At 51.3% G+C, this 25530-nt stretch overlaps 1 protein-coding gene across 1 annotated transcript in view; it reads right to left on the bottom strand.

Moving 5' to 3' along the window:
* CSGALNACT1 (chondroitin sulfate N-acetylgalactosaminyltransferase 1) overlaps positions 1-25530 on the bottom strand; it is a 318818-nt gene that overhangs the window by 86827 nt on the left and 206461 nt on the right. The window contains exon 3 of the mRNA XM_062199429.1: positions 3591-4416. Coding sequence (XP_062055413.1) covers positions 3591-4152 — 562 coding nt within the window. The 5' untranslated portion in view covers positions 4153-4416. The remainder of the gene's footprint in view (positions 1-3590; positions 4417-25530) is intronic.

Below are 25530 nucleotides of genomic sequence, written 5' to 3'. Positions count from 1 at the left end.
AGGCCAAGGGTCATCCAGTTGATGACAGAATTCTTCGAGTGCCAGGGATCCCACTTTGTTCGCAAACATCACTATTGGCAAAGCGACTCCTTTTATTAATTCTACCTCCCCACCGCTTCCCTGACTTGTACAGTCTTCCACAGTGTCTCACTTCCCGTGACTTAAGATTTCCCATAATCGTGTTACAGATAAGACCCAAAGATATGAAATAAGCCACGCTGTTGATGACAGCCACGTCCGTATAAATACACGTAAAAGGTTTGTGTTTATTTGCTCTTGGCAAGAACAGTTCTGTAGACTTCCACCACGTCTGGAAGACACGCTGGATTACCTGCCTCGGGACCTCAGCTGTGCGCCACGCCTCAGACAGCACAGGTGGCTGTCACGAGAAAGCTCCTCAGCAGAGAGTCAGGCACCTGTCACAGAAACCACTAAGGAACAAGAGGCTGGCGCCAGCACGGAGAAACACAGGGCTGTGTATTCAGACACTGGACACAGAGAAGCAAGCCAAGTTCAAATACGAATGCAGACTGAAGGCCACAAGGCAAGCGCTCCCCACAGAGGCAGGCTTTGTATGTGGGCAGCTCTAGGCTGCAAACTTCAGGGACGGTGGCAACTTTTTTTTTTAATTATATTTTTTTTGACAGACAGAGTGGACAGTGAGAGAGAGAGAGAGAAAGGTCTTCCTTTTGCCGTTGGCTCACCCTCCAATGGCCGCCGCGGCTGGCGCGCTGCAGCCGGCGCACCACACTGATCCGATGGCAGGAGCCAGGTGCTTCTCCTGGTCTCCCATGGGGTGCAGGGCCCAAGCACTTGGGCCACCCTCCACTGCACTCCCTGGCCACAGCAGAGAGCTGGACTGGAAGAGGGGCAACCAGGACAGAAGCCGGTGCCCCGACGGGGACTAGAACCCGGTGTGCCGGCGCCGCAAGGCGGAGGATTAGCCTAGTGAGCCACGGTGCCGGCTAACTTTTTTTTTTTTAATAACATGCAGTCATTCTTCCTGAGGGTCAGCTAGCAAGGTAACCTATGTGGAAATGCTTCACAAACTATAAAGCACTATAAAAAGTGACTTCACATCATCATCACCATCATCTTTTCAACTCTGCCCAGTGCTCACCATGTGTTTTCCCAGGTCCAGGCAGGACTGTTACATGGCATTTTCAGTATCTCATACAAATGGGTGAAAATATGCACACCCAAAGTTTAATCTTGTAAAAGATCTTTTCAAGATTTCTTTCATTGGTGCCGGTGCTGTGGCTCAGTAGGTTAATCCTCTGCCTGCAGCACCGGCATCTCATACGGGCACTGGTTCGAGACCCAGCTGCTCCTCTTCCGGCCCAGCTCTCTGCTGTGGCCTGGGAAAGCAGTGGACAACGGCCGAAGTGCTTGGGCCCCTGCACCTGAGTGGCAGACCCGGAAGAAGAAGCTCCCAGCTCCTGGCTTCAGATTGGTGCAGCTCCGTCCGTTGCAGCTATCTGGGGAGTAAACCAGTGGATGGAAGACTTTCTCTTTGTCTCTCCCTCTGTATATAACTCTCTCTCTCAAATAAATAAATAACAATAATAATAAAAAATTTATTTCTTTATTTGAAATGCAGAGTGACAGAGAGAGGGAGACACAGAGACAGAGACAAAGATCTTCCATCCGCTGGTTCACTCCCCAGATGGAAGCAATGGCCAGGCTGGGCCAGGCACGTGGGTGGCCGGGGTCAATACACAGATTAAGTCAAAAAAATCTTAAGACAGGAAAGTACCCAAAGAGAAGATGCATGAATGCATGAGGGGTTCTGATGTGACCGCCTCGTCTGTGGACTCGGGAGACAGTGGTCTCATAACCAACACAGGAGTTGGGTGAGGTGGGCACAGCTGTATTACTGGGAGAGCTGAAGTAGATTCTGTTCAGAAACAGGGGGGAAATAACCAGATCTCTGGGACCAGCATTGTGGTGTAGCAGATTAAGCCTCCACTTCTGATGCCAACATCCCATATTAGAGCACTGGTTCCAGTCCTGGCAGCTCTGATTCTGATCCAGCTTCCTGCTAACACACCTGGGAAAGCAGCAGAAGATGGCCCAGGTACTTGGGCCCCTGCACCCAGATGGGAGACTCAGATGGAGTTCCTGGCTCCTTGGCTCCAGCCCTGTCCAGACCTAGCTACTAACAGGCATTTTGGGGGGATAAACCAGCAGATGGGAGATCTCTCTCTCTGAATCTGTTTATCTCTTCATCTCTGTTGTTTTACCCATCAGATAAAAATATCTTAAAAATAAAAACATAGAATTAGACACAAAGACCAGTTACTACCAGGCTATCTGGTGCCATGAAGCAAGCAGAACTGTTCATCCAGTTTCCATGTGCCCTGACTCGCAGACAATGCAATGTGGTCTTCATAGACTGGGATCCTGGAGCCGGAAGTCCCAGGTTCAAACCCTGGCTCTGCCACTGGCTAGCTGAGCCACTGGAGGTACTCACTTCATCCGTCTACACCTCCCTCTCCTCAAACCCTCACAAGGCCACTATAAGGAAAAGCAAGTAAGATTAAATTGTCCCACACAGGGCAGGCTTGTTCCTGGCCCATTCTGAGAAGTGCCCGTGAGAAAGGACACAATTGGCCGGCGCCGCAGCTCACTAGGCTAATCCTCCGCCTTGCGGAGCCAGCACACCGGGTTCTAGTCCCGGTCGGGGCACCGATCCTGTCCCGGTTGCCCCTCTTCCAGGCCAGCTCTCTGCTGTGGCCAGGGAGTGCAGTGGAGGATGGCCCAAGTCCTTGGGCCCTGCACCCCATGGGAGACCAGGAGAAGCACCTGGCTCCTGCCATCGGATCAGCGCGGTGCGCTGGCCGCAGCGCGCCTACCGCGGTGGCCATTGAAGGGTGAACCAATGGCAAAAAGGAAGACCTTTCTCTCTGTCTCTCTCTCACTGTCCACTCTGCCTGTCAAAAAAAAAAAAAAAGACACAATTAAAAATGCCTGTCACACTCTGCTTGGATTTCAAGGTTATATATATATATATATATATATATATATATATATATATATATAATGTATATATATATACATTTTCCCCCTTGAAAGGAAGAAAAACGATCCAGCTTCTACTGCCAAGGAACAATGAAATCATCCACTCAGCACTGTGGTTTCTATGATAACAAGGGCAGGTGTTTGGCTTAATGGTTAAGCCACAGGCCAACACCTGCATCCCCTAGCCCAGTGCGGGGTCTGAGCCTTGGCTCTGTTCCCAGTTCCAGCTTCTGACAATGTGCACCCTGGGAGGCAGCCACAATGGCTCAAGCACTTGGGTCCCTGCCACCCACATGGGAGACCTGGATTGAATCCCTGGTCCTGGCCCTTGGCAGCACTGGAGGAGTGAACTAGTGGACCGGAGCTCTGGCTGACTCCCAAATAAAACAGTGTCAACAGATGCTTCTGAAAAAAAAAATCTGCTCAATGCCTTTGGCCACGTCACATGACCAGCCACACCACAGCCTGTTTGTTGGCAGCCTCGGGCAGCCACACCCTGAGTGGTGTGAGGACCCCAGCCACCTTCCCCTGCTCCCCCTGCTCCCAGGCCCCTGCCCAAACTCGCCCACCTTCCACGAAGTCCTGGGCCGTGTAGGCACGCCGGCCGGGGCCGCTCTCGGCGGGGCTGTTGAGGGTCTCCACCGCCGCCTCTATGGCTTCCACCAGCTCGTCCCGCTTGTCCTTGCGCACCGGCTTCTCCTCGGGGTGGCGCGTCAGGCCGGTCTCCAGCTGGTACACCTTCTGCAGGGTGAAGCTGTCGAAAGGCACAGCGGCATACTCGGTGGCCAGCTTGACACCCGCGTGCACCTCAGCCCTGTCCACCTGTGCACGCAGGAAGGCCAGCAGGTCCGGGCGTGGCGGCTCTGCGGCGCGGCCCTGCAGCTCCTCCTTGAGCTGGGCGATCTGCCGCTTGAGGCTGCTCACATAATCACGGTGCTGCTCCTCCCACTCCTGCAGCGCTGCCTGGTAGCCCTCCTTGCCGGTGGGGCCATTGGCCCTGGGCAGCCCCCGCTGTGCGTCGTCAGCCTTTGGGGTGCAGGCCAGCATGTAGAGCACGGACAGTGCGCAGCTCAGCAACACCAGGAGCAGCACCAGCCGGGACACCCACGCCAGCAGCCCCCTGCGGACCATCGTCACTCAGGAGGCATATCCGCCCGCTGCAGGCCCGCCGGCGCTAGGCCTTGGGGAGCAGGTGCTGGAGCTGCCGTGCGCGGCCTCCATCCATGTCCTTCGGGAACGGCTCTGGGCCTTGCAGTGCACCACGCCCCAGGACAGCTGTCTCCCTTCGGAAGGATGCTCCTCCAGGCGGCGGCTGCGGCGGCGCAGTAAATGAAGCCTGTGCCTGCACACCTGTATTCCCCGCCCAGTCCTGACGAGCAGCAGACAGGGGAGCACCTGGGAACAGACACAAAGCGCTCAGTGAAGAGGGTGACACCACAAATGATAGCCAGCAGACCCCCACCCCCTCCCGGGAAGGCTCTGGGAGGTGCTCCTGGTAGAAGGCCAGAACACAGAACAGTGTGTGCAGGGGTGGGCAACGCACACACAGGACAACGGCCACAGAGGAAAAAAAAAGCCGAACAGGACAGGGCGTGAACGGCAGCTCTCTTTGGGCAGCAGGAAGGAGACCGATTGCTTTGCTGCACTGTATCTTACGCATGTTGTAAAATCTGCACCACGGCCACATTTGGGGTGGCTCGAAGGCAGAGAACTTCAGTGACGTTGCAGTGGCAGGAAGCTGGTGCCCAACAGCAATGTAGCAGGTCTGTGCGCTTGTGCCTGCAGGTGTTCACCTGTGTGCCCCCCTCCACGGCAGACCTGAAAGGGGCTCAGGTGAATTCTGGGATTTCTGCTGAGGAGGTGGGGACACGGCTGGAGGCGGACATGTGCAACACCCAAATGTGGAGGGACATACTGAGAAGTGATCAGGGGACAGGTGCGCCAGCTAAGTCCCCCAGTTCTGTGTGCACAGAAGATGAGGTCATCATGGTGGGGGTGGGGGTGGGGGTGGAGGTGGGGGGCGCAGGTGAAGCTGGGAGAAGTCCAGAGACCAGAAACACTGCCACGCTGGGATTCCCACCCCAGGTGTGTTGCTGCTCAGTGTCTGTACCCTCCTGTCCGCTCCTCAGAAATTCTCAGACACGGGGCTGGCACTGTGGCACAGCAGGTTAAGCCGCCTCCTGCAATGCTGGCATCCCATATGGGCCCCAGTTCGAGTTCCAGCTACTCCATGTCCCATCCAGCTCCCTGTTGATGTGACTAGGAAAGCAGCAGAAGATGGTCCAAGTTCTTGGGTCCCTGCACTTGTGCAGGAGACCCGGATGAAGCTCTAGGCTCCTGGATTCAGCCTGGCCCACCCCTGGCCATTGCAGTCATTTGGGAAGTGAACCAGCAGATGTGAGATCTGTTTCTCTCTGCCTCCCTCTCTTTTTCTCTGTAACTCTTTCAAATAAGCAAACAAATCTTAAAAAAAAAAAAATTCCCAGGAACATCCCAGGGCCTTTCACAGACTGCTTCTGAGAGTCATATGCCTATGCCATTTTTTAAAAAAAAAAGATTTATTTATTTGAAAGTAAGAGGGGTTGGTGCTGTGGCATAATGGGTAAAGCCACCGCCTTCAGTGCTGGCATCCTATATGGGCACCGGTTCAAGTCCCAGCTGCTCCACTTGCAATCCAGCTCTCTGCTATGGCCTGGGAAAGCAGTGGAAGATGGCCCAAGTCCTTAAGCCCCTGCACCCATGTGGGAGACCTGGAGGAAGCCCCTGGCTCCTGGCTCCTGGCTTAGGATTGGCACAGCTCCAGCTGTTGCGGCCAATTGGGGAGTGAACCAGCAGATGGAAGACCTCTCTCTCTCTCCCTCTCCTTCTCTCTCTGTGTAACTCTTTCAAGTAAATAAATAAATCTTTTAAAAAAAAAGAGTTACAGAGAGAAAGGGAGAGACAGATAGATATTCCATCTGCTGGTTCACTCCCAAAAAGACTGCAATGACCAGGCTAGCCAGACCAAAGCCTGGAGCAGAGAGCTTCTTCTGGTCTCCCACTTGCAAGCAGGGGCCCAAGCACTTGGGCCATCTTCCACTGCTTTCCCAGGTACATTAGCAGGGAGCTGGATTGGAGGTGGAGCAGCTGGGACTCAAACAAGCACCCATATGTTGATGCCAGCATTATAGGTGGTGGCTTTACCTGCTGTGCCACAATGCCAGCCCCTGCTTCTGCCACTGTGCAGAACTCATATTTAATCACTGTCATGATAATTCAGTTCTTTGTATACTTTTCACCTAACCCAAAATCTAAATGCTGGGCCAAAAAGTCATCTCATTTGCTGGTGGGCTTACTAACAGGAAGAGAGAGCCAGGCCAATTAGCAACTCGGACCCCTGGGGAAGTGAGAGAGGGGTTCCCCACTCATTCTGCCTGTGTGGTAGGCACAGGGAGTAACAGGCTCCTGGACTTTATCTGCATTTCCACCTGCTGTGTGTTCCCATTCTAAGACCCAGCAGATACGCCTCTTACAAAGACCACTGCACCACCAAAATGGTTCATTGCTCAATTTCCCGTACAAATCCAGTACATAAGATCTCCTCTCTAGTATTTCCTGTGGCCTGAGGATTCTCTCTGCTATAATTTAAAACAATACACAATTATTAAGTTTAAAGCATGTTTTAGCCCTGGAAGCCTTTTCTGTGGCTGATGAAAATCTTGGGATTTGTATAATTATTATAATTCTGTGATTAAAAACATCTCAGCCTCGGTGTTCAGGCACCTTGCTGTTTTTAATGAAATCTCTCAGATGCACTCCCTATATCCAAATACTAAATTACCAGTGAAGATATGTCACCACGTTATTCTGCCATCTTAAAGACTTTTACTTTAAATAGGTTTTCATTAAAGGCAAAAAAAAAATAAGCAAATGAAAAAAAAAAACAAATAGGGAACATTCAACTCTATTTGTGTAGTGGAAACTAAAAAGTGTGCAGTCTTTCTAATAGATTTTTAAGTGGAATAACATATTTGCAGAATATATTGAAGTCATTGGTTAACTGAAGCTGTAGCTGAAGACTATAGTTAATGAAATGATTAGAGAATTTTTTGTTCTGATCCATGAGTCTCTTTCAAATCCAGCTTTGGAAATTCACTAGCAGAAATTTCACGGGTATTTGGTAGAGTCCTCGTTGGAGAAAAGTAGGAGAAATCACAGGTTTTTAGGAAGAATGGGCTTTTAAAAAGAAATAACATAAAAGCTATAAAGTTGCTGCCAAAGAAGCAGGGGTGGATTTTTCCTTTTAGAAGCACTTAACTTAGGCCAGGAGCAAAACTCCACCCCGTTCACAAACTGTTTCCTAACAATTCCAGACGTCTCATCTGCAATCAGAAACGCGGACGGCTGGCTGCCTGCGGAGGCCCGCACGCCCTGCTTGCTGGCGCCAGGGGAGGCTACTCCTCTACATCCCGGCCTCCACGGACACCGTGGGTTTTCAGCCTGGCAGCACGGGAGCGACTGTCACTTTCCCAGCTTGGCCACCGCCCGGAAGGACTATCTTGATGCAGGGAAACCAGCCCAAGGTAGAACTAAGCCCCCAAGGCCGTGTGTGCTAGGAGAACTCCCACGTCAGCAGGTAGGAAGTGTTCAGGATGGGCTGATGGGACGCACCACATAATTACCAAGCACCACCACAAGCGAGAGGGGGCGGTAAAGACACAGCTTACACCATCCCTGCAGCATGGCACTACTATTTTGAAAACTTAGGCAGTTAGGGTTTTTAAAAATAATTTTAAAAGGGAGGCAGAGAGAAAGAGGGAGCTCCCATCCACCGGTTCAGTTCCCAGTGCCTGCAACACCTGGGCTGGGCTGGGCTGCAAGGGGCTCAGTCTAGGTCTCCCTTGTGGGAGGCAGGGACCCGATTACTCGAGCCATCACTGTTGCCTCCCAGGGTCTGCACTGGCAAGAACCAGAGCCAGTTATGGATGCTGGGTCCTCCAACATGGTGTGCAGGTGCCTTAACTACTAGGCTAAGTGCTCATTCTTGGCCTCAGGTTTTTAAGGCTACCTCAATATCAGGGGTTAGGTTTGCTGCTTGCCATGCCAGCATCCCATAGCAGGGCGCCTTACCTCCTGGCTGCTCTGCTCCCAATCCAGCTCCCTGCTGATGGACCTGGGAAAGCAGCAGCAGGTGGTTCAAGTGCTTGAGCCCCTGCCAACCATGCAGGAGACCTGGATAAAACTTCTAGCTTTGGCCTGGCCTAGCCCTAGCCACTGTGGCCATTTGGGGAGTGAACACAGTAAATGGAGGACCCCTCTGTCTCTCTCTGTAACTCTTTCAAATAAATAAATAAAACTTGTTACAAATAGATACAAAACATTTTTTTAAAAAGGTATAACATATTAAAGCTATGTTCTCATCAGCTAAGTGTATGGATGGAGAATAGGGGAAGGGAGAGTTTGCTCAGGATTCAGACGTAAATTTTAAAACAACAGAAGCTGAAGATAAGGTTATTGATGAGGATTTGCTAAGATATGCAAGTGGCTACAGGTACCGTCCACTTCATATTCAAGTGGAAGCTCTCAGGAGGGGAAACCCAGGCAGGCTGCAGAGTTGCAGACTCACTCGAAACACCCTCACAATTTCTAGGACAGAGGTGCCGTTGGGATGGGAGCCAGCACCTCACACAACAGACCCTGGGGACAGTCTGGTCACAAAAGCTCATGTGTGCTGTCACAGAGAGCTCCCAAGACCTGTGTATATCAGTGTCCACAAGAAGCTCCCGAGTGGTCATCAAGGTCAGTGGCTTCCCAGCCAGCTGGGGCTAGGAAGTGCTAGTGCACTGGACAATGATGTGAGTGATCGTGGGCACTGTTCAAGGGGTGGCAGCAAATTCCACCCGACGTCCCCACCCCGCGTGCAGGAGCAAAGCAACAACAGTGTCTGCGGAGTACGGCCATCGCCATGCCGTCGCGTGTGGGTCTCCCTGGCGCCGGCGGTCGGCTCCGGGACAGCACAGGCACGCTCGCCCTCCATCCAGGGATTAGCTGTACCGCAGGACACACACGGCGGCCCCACCTCTCGGGTAAGCGCCCCAGCGCCCTGCACTTGCTTGTGTGTGGAAAAGGCAGCATGCGAGGACTCTTATCCAAAGACTTGCTTTCACAAATGGATATAAAGCGAACACTGTACACTTTATTTGAACACATGGCTTCATTTCGGAGTCCCTCCAGCTCGGTTTTAGAATTCCTGTGTGCAGACTGTGGTGCCCAGCCTCCGAGGTGGCCCCCACGGACCTGCCTCCCGGTGTTCACACCTTGGCATGGGTGGTAGAAGTGACCCACAGCCCACGGCAGGAGTGGAGAGATCAAGCTATGAAAGACTTGCCTTGGTGCCTCCTCCTCTCTCTCTGCAAGCTTGCATGGCAATCAGCTGAGGCCTCCAGCCAACAGCCAGCAGGGGGAAACTGAGGCAGGCCTGCCAACAACCCCCCAGGCGAGCCTAGCCGTGGATTCATGGCCACAGACAAAGCCATGGATGGCTGAAGTGTGCCAGATTGGTTGCACCCTGGTGATCACAGCCTGGCTATGCTGCCCTTGGGGTTCCTGGATCCGAGACCCTAAGATATGATAAATGCTTGCCGTTTTCAGCTGTTTAAGTTTTGGGATAATTTGTTGTGTAACTAGTATGTAGGATCACAGACTTTAAATTCACATAAAATGCCACCTTCCAACCTCACAGGTTGTAAAAAGATTTATTTATTTGAAAGGCAGAGTTAGAGAGAGAGAGAGAGTTTCCATCCACTGGTTCACTCCCCAAATGGTTGTAAGAGCCAGGGCTGGAGTGGGCTAAAGCCAGGAGCCTGGACCTCCATTTGTGTCTCCCATGTGGGTGACAGGGCACAAGTACTTAGGCCATCTTCTATTACTTTCCTAGGCCATTAGCAGGAAGGTGGATTGGAAGTGGAGCAGCCGGGACTCAAACCAGCACCCATATGGGATGCCAGCACTGCAGGCAGTGGCTTAACCCACAGCACCACAACGCTGGCCTCTGTAAAATATTCTTTTTTTTTTTTCTTTTTTTGGACAGGCAGAGCTAGTGAGAGAGAGAGAGAGAGAGAGAGAGAGAGGTCTTCCTCCTGTTGGTTCACCTCCCAAATGGCCACTATGGCCAGCGTGCTGTGTCGATCCAAAGCCCGGTGCTTAGGCCATCCTCTACTGCTTCCCGGGCCATAGCAGAGAGCTGGACTGGAAGAGGAGCAACCAGGACAGAATCCGGTGCCCCAACCGGCACTAGAACCCACGGTACCGGCGCTGCAGGCGGAGGATTAGCCTAGTGAGTCACGGCGCCGGCCTGTAAAATTTTCTAAAATGCATTATCTCTTGCAAGGCCCAGAGAGGCTGTGTGACTTATCTAAAGCCACGCAGCCTGCCCACAGTGGAATCAGGACTCAAAGCCCTCTTTGATCAAAGCCCAATATGCTTCCTGCCATAGTGCATGGCCCAAGCCCCCAAGGTTTTACTCTTGAGCAATGCTCATTATTCCAAACGCTTTTCCTTTCTTTCTGTTAATGTCAAAGACTTTGGGAGACCAGTCCAGTAAAAATAAAAGTCAAAATTTAACATGTTTAAGGGGAAGCCTTAAGAAAAGACTAGAACTGACCACACAGCACCATCTAGAAGGAGCCGATGCCCCTAACGCCTGGGCCACATCCGGGGACGGCAGAAGCCAGATCTGCCTCTCCTCCCACAGTCGACCACGCTGCTTAAGTGAGAAGCCTGACACTGTTCCCAAGTCTCCCCTCTCCATCATCTTCTACATGGCTCTACTTCCAAGCTCCTGGCTCTGTCTTGACCAGCCCAGACAGGCCCCACCGTCTCTTCCCTGGGAGGGAATGTACTCACGACTGAACATGGGAGGGGAGGGGGCCAAGGTGGGACACCAGAAGCCACCAAAGGTCTGGACACCGGAGGAGGACACTAGAAATCCAGCAGAAAGCAGAACAAAGCCCTGACGAGGCCTGAAAGACCCGAACGCTTGCAGATCCTGCTCTCAGTACCTGCTGTTCACAGCTTTCCTGTAACTTTATACGAGGATACTGCCTGCCTTCTCTCACAGGAAACAAACCTAAGCCAGCCAGTCCCTGCCCCTGCTGTCTGTTTCTCCCCCCCCCCCCAAACCCCGTGTGTCTCATACGCAATTACTTCAGGGCCGAGGTACTTTCAAAGAACTAAATGATCTGAAAATGAGCATAATAGCTCATAATCTGCCCCAAACCACATCCACCTGGAAGCCTTCGCACTTTCTCAGATGTCACAGCTCTTTCTGGATCTTTCTGGAATGCAGGTTTGTTTTGTGCATCGAGTCCTCGGTCAGCATCCATGCACCTGCCAAGTGCTTATCCTCAGGAGTGTTTCAGAGAACAAGAGAAGAAGCTAAGACAAGGAGAGAAGCAGGTGAGGATTGCTGTGCACAGATTCCAAGGTGCGGAAGCCAGACCCTGGGAGAGAACAGCGCTTCCAGGGTCAGGCAACAACCAGCACCACAGCATCTCGGGCCCCTGTGCAGGAGTCTGAGCTGTGTCCCCTGACCTCCCTCAGCCCTGACACCTGCTGTCCAGCACAGCCCGCGAGCTCAGTGCACAAAGAAGGCCCCCACCCCACATGGTCTGCCATCTTGTTCATTCTAGAAGGTTTTTTTTTTCCTTTCCCCTCTGACTTTGGCTCACAAGGTCAACTGTATCATTGGAGTGCCTGGGTTCGAGTCCAGGCTCTGCTCTCCATCCTAACTTCCTCCTGATGCACAACCCTGGGAGAGAAAAGCGATGGCCCACATGGTTGGGTGCCTACCCCCCAGATGAGAGGCCGGGATGGAGTCCCAGCTTCCAGCTTTGGCCCTGACCAGCCCTGGCTGTGGTGGGCATTTGGGGAGTGGATCAGTGGATGGCTTCTCTCTGCCTCTCTCAGTAAATAAAATTTTTTAAAGGGGGCATGGCATTGTGGTATAGAAGGTAACACCACCACAGGCATCCAATAGGCAGTGCCAGTTCAAGTCCCTGCTGTTCTGCTTCCAATCCAGCTTCTTGCTATGGGCCCTAAGAAGGCAGTGGATGAAGGCTTGGCCCCTGCCACCCCTGTGGGTGACTCGATGGAGTACTTGGCTCCAGGCTTTGGCCTGGCCCAGCCCTGGCTATTGCAGTTATTTGGAAAGTGCACCAGCAGATCAAAGATCGATTCTCTCTCTCTCTCTCTCTCTCTCTCTCTCTCTTTCTCTCTCTCTCTTCCTTTCTGTGGCTCTGCCTTTCAAATAAATAAATCTTTAAAAAAATTTTAGAAATACCAGCTGTCTTCAAACTTATTAAATATAAATAACACATTCCAGGCAGTAATAAGTTTTGAACAGGTACTATATATGCTATATATGAGCAGGTACTATAATAATGCAAACACGTTAATTTACAAAATACATACAAATTTTGCAATGCTACTGCCTTATGTATTTACAAACAATACTCCTAAGCAATGAAGAGGAAATACTTTAAAGTCATGTCTTCTCACCCTGATGGAATATGGTGGGTACCCCCCAGGCACTTACCACTAGTCCCCTGCAAATGCCCACAAAATCCCACCCCAACGAACTCCAGGCCCCAGCACGAGGCCCCTGCCTTGCTCCCCCCGCCCCTGGGGAACGTCTGTACCTTCGAACCCCAGTGTCTCCATCCCAGGTCCCCAGTACCTGCTGCCTCTCCCAGAACCCACTTCCCTCCCTTCCAAACTGGGAGGACTTGCACTTGGCTACCAAGAAGCCTGGCCAGGGTCTGCTCTGGGAAGCCTCACTACACCCAGGCTCCAAGAGCTTCTTCTCCAGCACAGACCGGCCCCTGGGAGCGGCTGACCCATTGCCATTTAGCCAGGAATTCACAGGGGTCTGCTAAAGGAACTGTTCTGATTCCACACTCCCCATGTGGAAGTAGGAAGGGAAATCAGCACTGCTAATCAGAGAATGAAAGCCCAGAGATAAATCACAGCCACACACACACACACACACACACACGTGCACACATGTGTGCACACACACGTGCACACACACACACCAGCAACTGCGAATCAGAGAATGAAAGCCCAGAGATAAATCACAGCCACACACACACACACACATGCACACACATACACACACGTGTGCACACACACATCAGCAACTGTGAATCAGAGAATGAAAGCCCAGAGATAAATCACAGCCACACACACACACATGCACACACATGCACGCACACCAGGAAACAGGCTCAAGCCCAGGGCGCTCTGCTCTTCTGTTCTGATTGCGGCTGTTAGTTTGCTGATATATTTGGTGGAGCAGACCTGGTAGAGAGAGCTTCCTCGCTGTGCACAGATCTCCCATTTCCTGCCGTCACCCCCAACGCCTGCTCCAGGAAGCCCTGGGCCGGCTGTCACAGAGGTGGCAGTCGGGGAATGGAGGGTGCAGGGAGACGGGGCTGCCTGGGGAGGCTCAGGCACCCGGGCAGAGTCGGAGCCTGCACAGCACACAAGGCTCAGACATGGACATCCTGAAAGCCTACAGGGAGGCCTTCTCGTCTCCATCCCTCCCCCAGGCCCAGGGCCCCTGGGGGCTGATGGGACCAACCTGCACCACTCAGTGAGAACCCCATAAAGCCAGGCTTCCAACACCCTCCCGCTGCTCATAGTCACAACCCTTAGTGAGCACTGACAACCTACTAAGCACTTGACAAACTCATCCCATTCAATCCTCAAAACAGTCCCAGGAGCCAAGTCTTATTATCCCATTTAAAATAAGAAAGCTGAGGCCTAAAATAGTCAAGGGACGTTTGGATAAGGTGCACAGCTAGCCAGCAGCCAGGCCCAGGTTCCCAGCTGGCCCTAATTCTTTTTTTCTTTCCCCAAAGATTTTATCCATTTATTTGAAAGGCAGAGTTACAGAGAGGCAGAGGCAGAGGCAGAGAGAGCAAGCAAGAGAGAGGTCTTCCATCTGCTGGCTCACTCCCCAAATGGCCGCAACAGCCAGAGCTGGGCCGATCTAAAGCCAGGAGCCAGGAGCCTCCTCCTGGTCTCCCACAGGAGTGCAGGGACTTTCTTAGGCTACAGCAGAGAGGTGGATTGGAAGTGGAGCAGCTGGGACTCAAACCAGCATCCACATGGGATGCCTGCACTGCAGGAGGCAGCTTTACCTGCTACTCCACGGTGCCAGCCCCATCCCCAAATTGCATAATGGCTGGTCTCACTAGGGAATTCTCTCCTACCACACACACTGATGACTGAGACTTCTGTCTCTCAGAGCACTGCAAAACAGACATCCAGGCGATGGCCACACTGCCAGGGAAGTGCACACTACATTAACGAGGAGGGGACTCATTAAAAGTGGGCGAGGCTCTGCAGCCCAGGGCCTTCTAGCTACACAGTACGTGTGGGGCCCTGAGCAGGCTGCAGGCAGAGCTGCGAGCGACAAGCCCCAGCAACAGGGTGAGGTCAGAAGTGGAAACCACATTACACCAAGCTGGGATGGCCGGGGAGGTGCCACAAGAAACGGGCTCCACTCTGTGGGGCAGAGAGGGGCAGAGAGGGGCAGAGAGAGGGAGGGAGGGAGGGGAAGGGAGGGACAGGGGTGGGGGAGAGAGAAGGATCAGAGCTCTCTGCTTCCTGATAAAGTGCTCCTTGTGCCTTATCAGCAGACAGGACCTGAGAATGGAGGATGAGACACAGCCTTTGCCTCCACCACGCCCCAGCCAACGGCCTTAATTTAGACACAGATGTCCTAGAACCAAGCATTAAGGAAAGCTCCAGATAAAGGTGGCCATCCGAGGCACGAGCACGGACCCAGTGCCCTTTCAGCAGCCCCGTGGCTGCACCTCAACCTCACGGCAATTATTATTATTTTTTAAATATTTATTTGAGAGGCAGAGAGAGAGAGCCCATCCACTAGTTCACTCTCCAAATGCTTGCTGGTGCTGGGCCAGGACAAAGCTGGGAGCTCAATCCAGGTCTCCCATGTGAGTGGCAGGTGCTGGGGCCATTGCCGCTGCCACCCAGGGTGGGCATGAGCAGGAAGTGGAATCAGGAGCGAGAGCCAGGACTCAAACCCAAGGGCTCCAAGGCGGGATGCAGGCATTTTAACCCGGGTAATTCGGATGCTGAGTCGCCGATCTCCATTCTCCTAGACTAGAAAGCTGGGGTGACTTGCCACACAGCCAGCAGCACCCACATCCTAAGCCAGGGTCACCATGCTGATCGGAAGACAGAGCTGCCCAGCATAGACACAGCGAAACGAAACCAGCAAATGGGGAGGCGGGGAGGCGGGGAGGCGAGGAGCGAGCAGGGCAGGAGAGGAACACTGGGGCAGGGCCGGTGCCAGGCTGGAAACGGGGTGCATCATACCTCGACCTGAATGAAGGCCACAGCTGGAGAGCTGCCTGCCACACTCTGGCTCCGGCTCCAGCTCCACCGCGCTTTGCTACCCACAGCGGCAGCCGAACTTGCAAAACCTGTGTTCCCTGGCTCTGGCTGGCCTGAGGGGTTAAGAAGGAGACTGCTACTTTTAGCCAAGACAAAATAAATAACTCCTCTAAGCTGTCCTCTGCCTTCCCACCTGCAGGGAAGACACCCCCACACAAATGAGGGGCTTTCTTTTGGAAAGTGGTTATTATGTAACAGGACTAGAGAAAGCCAGCTTTGTGCCGAATTATTTTAGAAACTCGAATTTGAGCGAGATCAACACAGCTTCTCTCTTTGTGCCACATCTCTTTGTGAGTTGTAAAACCAGAAATAAGGAAACAGATGAGCAGGAGGAATCCCAGTAACAAATGCACGCAAGAGGTGTCGTTCTTTTTGACGAATACCAAACCCGGATATTGCCGAGAGCATTTTTAAAGTGCTGGCTCCAGCCTACCACGCCCACGAGTGCCTCTCCTGGCGTCCTCATCCCCATGCCCAACGCCCTCGCAGTCAACTATCCTCACTCAGGGGTGATGGGTTATTAAGGTACCAGCCAAAAACATCTCAAGATAATACACCTGCAAAGTAAGCCATCTGCAACAGAGCTTGTCCTGTCGCTACACACAGAGAGCAAAGGGTACTTACTGATTCCAAGTTTATTGTGCGGTTTAATACGACTCAGCATTCCACTTATAAAAGTGCTTCAGAAAGTAAATGGAATTCACATAAGCCTATTTCAGTACAGAAAATTTTGAAACCCATGCAGTTTTTTTTTTCAATCATTTTCTATGAATTCTCTAAAGACCCCTTGTAGCTTTTGCTGCATCACTCCTAAAACATCCGTGCTCTCTGTAAGCTCTGACCCTCCCACTTCTCTGATGTCTCCTGTGACGCAGGCTGTGTTAAGATCAGACCCATTGCATAGATAAAGACACTGACACAGGTTAATTATTTGCCCAAATGACCCAGCAACTACGTGGCAAAACTGACTTTCTTTTAGGATTTATTTATTTATTGAAAAGGCAGAGTTACAGAGAGAGGGAGAGACAGAGAAAGATCGTCTATCTTCTGGTTAACTCCCCACATGGTTGCAATGGCCAGAAGTCAGACAGGCTGAACCCAGGAGCCTGAAACTCCATCCCACATGGCACTAGGGCCATCATTTACTGCTTTCCCAGGTGCACCAGCTGGGAGCTGGATCAGAAGTGGAGCAGCCAGGACTTGATCTGGTGCTCATATGGGATGCCAGTGTTGCAGGCACCAAGCTTAACAAACACCCCCCAAAACTGGATTTCTGTCTACCACCTGCTATGTGTGTTAGGAAGGAACAACAGGGCATCTTCTACTGCTTTCCCAGGCCATAGCAGAGAGCTGGATCGGAAGTGGAGCAGCCGGGTCTTGAACTGGCGCCCATATAGGATGCCAGCACTTCAGGCCAGGGCATTAACCCACTGTGCCACAGCGCTGGCCTCATACAATAACTCACTTTCTTATATTCAAAAATCTTAGTTTTTTTTTTTTTTAATAAAAGGGCAATAAGATAAAACTGTAGTGAATCTGAAAAGCTCTCCCCAAACGCTGCTTCAACAGAGCAGTATGAGCTAAGCAGGTTCACTGGGGAGTGGAAAAGTCAATGGGAGTCTCAGCCACCAGCCCGCATGGAGGAGGGCTGTGCTGGGTCCCAGGGTGAACGTCACGGCTGGAGACGCGACACCAGAAGCAGCAGCCACGTCGCTGCTGCACCCCAGGACTCGTCAGAGGAACCCAGGGCACCATGCAGCCGAGTTCTGAACTGCAAATTTGCTATCTAAAGGCAGTGGAGAATCTCAAAGCTGCCTACGACATTTTTTTTTAAGCTCCAATTTTCTGCCAGTTCCCATGTACTAATTTCAGCGACTGGTACTAAACACATTCCTGGGGTGCCAATGTTTTTAAACAACAACAAAGACATTTCCCCAGATATACTTCAAGCTGCCCCTGGTGAGAGAGGCCCCAGCAGCTCATTATTCTGCTAGAGAGCAGGTCTTCTTCAAAGCTGCCCAGGGTGGGCATGGCACACTTCCATCTGGAGAAGAAACTGGACTAGGATCCTTCAGACAACACACGGGAAGCTCTAGCGAGTGCCGCTATTACTACAGCTGCACCGTAAGAATCTCCAAGGAGCAAAACAATCAAAGAATTCTTTCCCGTGCCACAGTGACCTGCAAGGCACCTGTGGAAGCCAAGCCAGGGTTCTGAGAAGACCCCATGCTCACTGCACAGCTGCTCCACTTTCCCGGACAGGCAACCTGCAGGAAAACTGCCACACAGCCACAGCTCTGAAACGCGGGGAACAGTCGTCCACAGCCAGCATGGATTCTGTTCAGTGAATCATCAAATATGTAGTAAACGCTTCCTGCGTGGAAGCGCATGTCGGCTGTCACAGGGGATCAAGACCAGGGCAGCTGGGGTCCCCGCGCTCACACAGGTAATGAGCAGTGGGAGCGACAGCTCCAGAACAGACATCAGTGCGAGGAGAAGGGGACCCACGGCTAGCGAGGTGAGAGAAAGGCTGCCATGCTTCAAAGGAGAGAAAGGCGGTTTCTGGCCGGGAATCAGAGAGGTTGCAGCTGAGCCTTTCCTACACAGTGGTGTTCCTCATTAGGTGGATGGGGTACCTGGGAGAACACCTTCAAGGTGCTGCAGGTAGAATGCGCAGATCTAATTAGGGCTCTTCCATTCCCCAGCCCAGTTCCACCATTCTTTATTTGATAAACAAACAGTGATCTGCCACACCCAGGCCTGAATCAGCAAGAGGCAGATGCTGGGAGCCCAAGCCTGGTCTCCCAAGTAAGAGGCAGGGACCCAAATACTTGCGCCCTGACCTGCTGCCTCCCAGCGTCTGCATTGAGGGAGGCTGGATCAAACCAAGGGACTCAGATGTAGGTAGGAAGTGGGCAGTCTAGCCAGTATCTTAACTGCTATGCCAAACGGCTGTTCACAATTTCACTATTAAATGCGCATTGTGTCTGTGGGAATGGGTTAATCAGCCACCTGCAATGTCGGCATCCCACGTGACCTCTGGTTTTCGTCCTGGCCGCTCAGCTTCCAATCCAGCCCCCCGCTGATGCGTCTGGGAAAGCAGAAGATGTCCCAAGTCCTTGGGACCCTGCCCCTCACATGGGATACTTGGATGGAGTTCCAGGCTCCTGGCTTTGGCCTGGCCCAGCCCCAGTTGCTGTAGCCATTTGGGGAGTGAGCCAGAGGATGAAAGATCTCTCTGTGTCTTTCCTTCTCTCTCTATAACTCTGTCTGCCTTTCAGATAAATAAATAAATACATCTTTTTTTTAAAAAAGAAGAATATTGTTTAAATTAAAGAGAGAATCAAATAAGAACTGTAAAAACTCAGTATTTTATCAACCATGTCTAATATTTTTATACATTTTTTTCTACCCTGACTGTATTCCTTACTTTCTAAAGCTTTTTCTTTTCTTTTTAAAAAAGATTTATTTATGTGTTTGAGAGGCAGAGTTACATATAGGGAAAGACATACAGAAAGGTCTTCCATCTGCTGGTTCACTTCCCAGATGGCTGCAACAGCCAGAGCTGGGCCCATCCAAAGTCAGGAGTCTCAAGCTTCTGCCAGGTCTCCCACATGGGTGCAGGGGTCCAAGCACTTGAGCCATCTTCTACTTTCCCAGGCCATTAGCAGGGAGCTGGTCTGGAAGAGGAGCAACTGAGACTCAAACCAGGGCCCATATGGGATGGTGGTGCCACAGGGAGAGGCTTAACCTACTACGCCACTTTTCAAACCTTTTTGAAAATCCAAGGGCAAGGTGAAAATACAATGGGCCTATCGCGCTGATCTTCAAATGCTGATTCCTTTTATGAAGCCAGAAGAGCTGGATTCTATTTTTCTTGAAACCCAGCTACTAACGGCGTCAAGGTTGATAGAAATGCAATTATGCTGGGGAGCAGTGACTCTGAGGAGGGCTCAGCTTTTGATGAACACTGCTTTGTCTCTACGAAAAGCCTTTAATGAGACAGGGTTTTAAGGCGCTTCCTTAGCCGTAGAGGGCTAACACTGGTGTTTGCCAGAGCTCCTCAGATGTTTATTTCTAGCTTGGCTCAATGATAGGACTGAAAAGCAAAACAATATAACAACAAAGCACAGCTTTGGCAAACACCGCACAGCCAACTGGAGAAGCAGACAAAAGATGAAGAACTGAAAAAGACAAGACCACCTGCACTGCACACACCCCTAGAGCAGCACAGGAGCTGAGAAGTGACCAAGGAAATCCTGAAACAGTGGACAACCTGCACAACCGACCACATGGGCAGGCCTCACCAGCGCACAGACCAGACTGCATTGCCGTCTTTCTCTTAAGCAGTTCAGAACAGCAAGCGCACTCCTTCAGTGTGAGCTATGTTCCTGACGGATCGATTTCCCAGGCCAGCACCTCTTGTGGGGCACAGTGCTGGTTGCGAGGTTGGCAACAACATAGTGTCAAGCACTCACTCTGGGTGGCACCATGATTGCTTTTATCGGCATTGGGACTGGCACTGGGAACCTGGAGAAACTTCAAAGGGCTACAACTTGAGAAAAACAAATTGGGAGGTGATAATTTGGAGGGGGAAAAAAAAACCTCCTTATTTACACAGGAATTGCAGTCCAAGCCCTGGTCTGTTCTCAGGTCAAAGGGAACCTGCCTCTCCCTCCCAGCACCCTTCTCCTGCTGCGGGTTCCCTAAGCAGCACCCAACGCACCCAACACACGCTGCCTGCCCTGCACCTGCAGGCCAGGTGGATTCCGAGGACCTCCCTGCCCGTGACCTTGCACAGGGGTCTGCCTGCTGCCTGTGCAGGGGTCATGGCTGTGCCCAGCAATGCGCTCACCCCCATCTCCTGAAACATCTGTCATTTCTTTGTGCTGGGGAGCCTCTCACCTTTCTCCCGGTGTTATAAAACACAAAGGATCTGCAAAAAGCCCATGGAAAAGGCTCATCATCTTTTAATTCCAATTTCCCAAGGCCTTCCCAAGGCACCTGTGAGTGTGATGAATTGTTGAGGATGGCAGTCGCCCCAGGCACTGCACAGCACTGGAGCCACCCTCGCATCTCCCTGTGTTCACACCTGTGACCCGCCCCTCCTCTGGCCCTCACCTGTCTCAGCCTCTGACAACCACTATTCCACTCTCTTCTATGAAATGGGCCATCAGTACACCCCATATACATATATTGCACTCCATAAATGTGTATAGCTATCATGTGCCAATATTTTTCCTTTTAGGAAGTGCCTCTGTTGCTTACATCTGATGTATCCATAGTACAACATCAAACCCAGGAACTGAGAAGGGGCTGGCACTGTGGCACAGTGGGTTAAGCTGCCACCAGCATTGCCAGCATCCCATATGAGTGTCAGTTAGGTTCCTGCCTGTGCCACTTCCCATCCAGTTCCCTGCTAATGCACCTGGGAAAGCAGTGGAGGACAGTCCAAGTACTTGGGTTGCTGCATCCATGTGGGAGACCCAGATGGAGTTCCAGGCTCCTGACTTCAGCATGGCCCAGCCCTGGCTGTTGTGACCAATTGGAGAATGAACCAGCAGAAGCAAGATCTCTCCCTCTCTCTCTTCCTCCCCCATCCCCCCAACTCCATACAGACCTGCGTATCTGCATCTATACCTCTATAAAGAGGATTCAACAACTTTATGAAAAAATGGAATGAAAAGGTGACACACTTTTTCCATTAACTTCTTAAACAATATGTATTTATTTTCATTTTATTTGAAAGGCAGAGAGACTGACAGAGAGGTCTTCCATCTGTTGGCTCACTCCCCAGATGCACACAACAGCCAGGGCTGGGCCAGGCTGAAGTCAGGAGCCAGGAACTCCATCCAGGTCTTCCACGTGAGTGGCAGGGACCCAAGGACTTGAGCCACTATCTGCTGCCTCCAGGCTGTGCATTAGCAAGAAACTGGATCTGATGTGGAGTAGCCAGGACTTGAACCAGGTACTCTGGTATGGGACACAGGTGTTCTAGCAGGCACTCCACGCCTGTCGCTCCATGAACGTTCTGATGCCTCCTTGTGTACCCATGTGGATATCATGAAGAAACAGATAGGCGTAGGTAGACAGAAAGAGCTACAGATGAAGGAGACAGAGTTCTTGAGGTCCAGGAGTTTAATGTATAGTGGAGAGGACAGGCCTTGGAACAAAAGGGATGAAGGTTCAAGGAGGGGCATTCAACCTGACCTAGAGGGTTCCAAAAAGATCACCACACTGGAGACCATGCTGTCAACCTCGGGGGCACATGCTCAAGCCATAGGCAGACCACAGAAGGGTCCCAACATCGAATGGCAGGAAAAGGAGATAAACCTGCAGAGGAAGCGGAGTTAGGGAAAGCACTTGCAAGGAGGCAGCGCACCACCATGAACTTGGAGGTTAGAGCGAAGCATTTCCAGTGCTGACCGTGACCCAGCAGGGAAGTCTGTCTAACTCTGGCTTCATTGTCAGGAAGCCCACTTGTGCCTCAGCCCCACGTCCTGCTAATCAGCCGGCATTTGCGCCTCCGTCTGCCTGAGTAAAGTTTGTCCGCTTGCTTGGAATTCATAGAGAGAATGTGATCTGGATAAGCTGGCCTGACACTCAAGCAAGGTCATGTGACTCTGCTAGATTTACACCAGCCTCAGGCAAGGTCACTCCGACCTCACGATAAAAAGAGATGAAAGATGCCTGCTTCATAATTATGAGTAAACACAGACAAAAGCAAAGTCGGTGTGTCACCCACAAAACACTCAGCACCTTCTCTCTTGGTCAACACGACTGACAGCTACTCCTTGAATACTCACAATGCTAGGAGCATTTTGGCCCCCTCCCCCATAGATAAGGTCCACTGAGGAAGCAGAACAGAGAATCACCCCTGCTTGCCAGCGCCTCCTCTCCTCCTTAGACCCTGCCCCAAGTCACCCAGTGAGAGCCAAACCCCCGTGAGGCTCCTCCAACGCCATGTGACCCAGGCACCCGAGAGTCCCCACACCTTGCTCTCTGTCTCAGCACCAAGCCAGAAGCCCAGCACAGGGTGCTTCCAGTGGGCTTTGGAAGGAGCCAATCGACAGAACTCAGACACAGACCCGAAATCACGCTCCCAATATTCCCAGACATCAGGGTTAGGACAGTAGGGACCTCTTGGGAAGGCAGGGTGACATGTGACGAGGGTAAGACAGAGACTCTGGAAGCTCCAGAGGGACCTTCGTAGATGCTCATGAGGATCTCATGTGTTTAAATTCTTTTAAAATTTATTTATTTGGAAGGCAGAGTGACAGAGAATATGAGATTATCTATCTATCAATCGCCAGTGGCTACTGGGTGAAGCTGCCACTTCCTATTCAGTGGGAACACGACAATGACAAATTCATCAAGTATGAACCTTAGCCCATGTCCAGGGTGCTCCAAACTTCACAGACAAGATGACTTGCTAAACCCTCATGGCAAAGGCGGGCGTTTAGTCTACTGGGTAAGATGCCTGCATCCCATATCTGAGTGCCCGGGTTCAAGTGCCAGCTCTGCTCCTGATCGCAGCTTCCTGTTAGTGCACACCACACCCTGGATGGCAGCAGGTGATGGCTCAAGTACTCATGGGGCAGACCCGGATGAGTTCCTAACTCCTAGCTCTAGCCTGGGCCCAGCCCCAGCTATTGCGGACATATGCAGAATGAATCAGAAGGTGACAGGATGCTCTCTTGCTCTCTCTCTCGCACACGCTCTCTCTCTTTAATAAACAAAGCCAAAATCATCTTTAAAACAAAATCCTCAGGACATTCTACTAACAGAGGTTGATAACCATCATATTAAGAGATGGAAAAATATAAACCCCCGAAGCACTAGCTTTCTAGACTCATGGAAAGTAATTAACTAGTTTAGGGGCTGGTGCTATGGTATACCAGGTAAAGCCTCTGCATGCAGTGCCGGCATCCCATATGCAATGGTTCGAGTCCTGGCTGCTCCTCTTCTGATCCGGCTCTCTGCTTATGGCCTGGGAAAGCAGTGGAGGATGGGCCAAGTGCTTGGGCCCCTGTTATTCATGTCAGAGGACTGTAAGGAGTTCCTGGCTTCAGATCATCTCAGCTCCAGCCATTGCAGCCATTTGGGGAGTGAACCAGAGGATGGAAGACCTCCCTCTGTCCCTCCCACTCTGTATCTGTAACTCTGCCTCTCAAATAGATAAGTATTTTTTAAAGATTTTTGTATTATTTATTTATTTGAAAGACAGAGTTACAGACAGGTAGAGGCAGAGAGAGAGAGAGAGTAAGAGAAGTCTTCCATCTGCTGGTTCATTCCCCAAATGACCACAACAGCTGGAGCTGGGTTGATCTGAAGCCAGGAGTTTCTTCCAGGTCTCCCATGTGGGTGATGGGGCCCAAGGTCTTGGGCCATCTTCTACTGCTTTCCAAGGCCATAGCAGAGAGCTGGATGGGAAGTGGAGCAGCCAGGACTCCAACTGGTACCCATACTGGATGCTGGCACCACAGGTGATGGTTTTACCCTCTACCCCACAGCACCGGCCCCAAATCTTATTTTAAAATAAATTAATTAACTAGTCTGCCAGAATTTTTATCCAGATGTATAAATAATTTAGAAAGGAAATGTAGGTCACACAGAACAGGTGTGAGTTTTGCCATGCAGGTCAGACTTATCCCAGCCTGGTGAGGAAGCTCCCAGGCAGAGGGAGCAGCCCCCAAGGGCTCTGGCTCCGAGGGGATCCCTGCATATCCTCAGGAGCCCTCACTTGGGAAAGCACAATCAAAACAAGCGATTCATCGGCGCCTCTGCATCCTGCGCTCACAACAACTTGCCCGCTCGCTCACTGGTCTTACTGGGGTCTAAGTTTCCAAGGGTAAGTCAAGTTGACCAAGGCTGAAGTCAGGAGCCAGAAACTCCACGCAGGTCTCCCACATGGGTGGCAGGGGCCCAAGCACTTGGGCCATCGGCTGCTGCCTTCCCAGGAACATGATCAGGAAGCTGGATTGGAACAAGAGCAGCCAGGACTTTAACTGGGGCTTGGATACGGGACACCGTTACAGCCAGCTCCTTAACCTGCTGTGTCCTAATGCTGTCCCCTCATTCTCTATTTTTAACACATCCTTTTCCAAATTCTACTCCTTCCTCAAGACTTATCTTTAATATCAAATTGTTCATGGAGCTTATTCTTCACTACTTAATGAGAGGGCTTCAAAAGACACATGGCAAATGGAACTAAAAGATAAGTTTATTTGATGCAAAACAAGTTTGAAGTCCATGAACAGACTCCTTCACTCACGTTCCCCTCAATGTTTTCAAGATTCATTTGCATGGATTTCACACTTTTCTTGCACCAAAATAAGTATCTTTTAATTCCATTTTCCACAAACTTTAAATACATGTTTGCTTATTTTCATGTACCTAAAGGGCAGAGTGACACACAGAGAGAGAAAGCTTCCATCCAATAGTTCACTACCCAAATGCTTGCAATAGCTAGGGGTGGGTCAGGCAGGAATCCAGGAGCCTGGGTCTCCCGTGTGGGTACAGGGGTCCAAGCACTTGGGCCATCCTCTGCTGCTTTCCCAGGTGCGTTAGCAGGGAGCTGGATCAGAAGTGGAGCAGCCAGGACTGGAAATGGCACTCCTACATGGGATGTAGGTGTCTCTACTGGTGGCTTCACCAGCTGTACCCCCACCCACCCCCATTTCCCACAACCTTTTGAAATGCCCCGGTACATAGTCTATCCTGCTTAGTCTTCATGCAGTTCAGCTTTATCTTTCCCTGGCTCTTACCATCTGTTTTCCATCACACATTTTCACGCATTTCCTCCCCTCCTAGCAGGCCGTAAGCTGTTGGAGAGCAAGGATTAGATCTAGCTCGTTTTTCACATCCACAGCATCGAGGCGCGAACTCCTAACGCTTGGCTTCAGCAATTCTCGCTGTGAGAGGACAGAAGAAATTTTCAAAAATCCCTTGCTTCAAGGAATATGCAATCTAACTGGGGAGAAGGCATGAGATCCACGACAAAGCTCAGAGAGAACTTCTTAAAAGGGCCAAAATGCTAAGATG

This window comes from Lepus europaeus, chromosome 8 (genome assembly GCF_033115175.1).
Source record: "Lepus europaeus isolate LE1 chromosome 8, mLepTim1.pri, whole genome shotgun sequence".
Taxonomy (NCBI): domain Eukaryota; kingdom Metazoa; phylum Chordata; class Mammalia; order Lagomorpha; family Leporidae; genus Lepus; species Lepus europaeus.
Note: the sequence above shows the minus strand (reverse complement) of the source record. Positions and strands in the feature narration are given on the sequence as shown.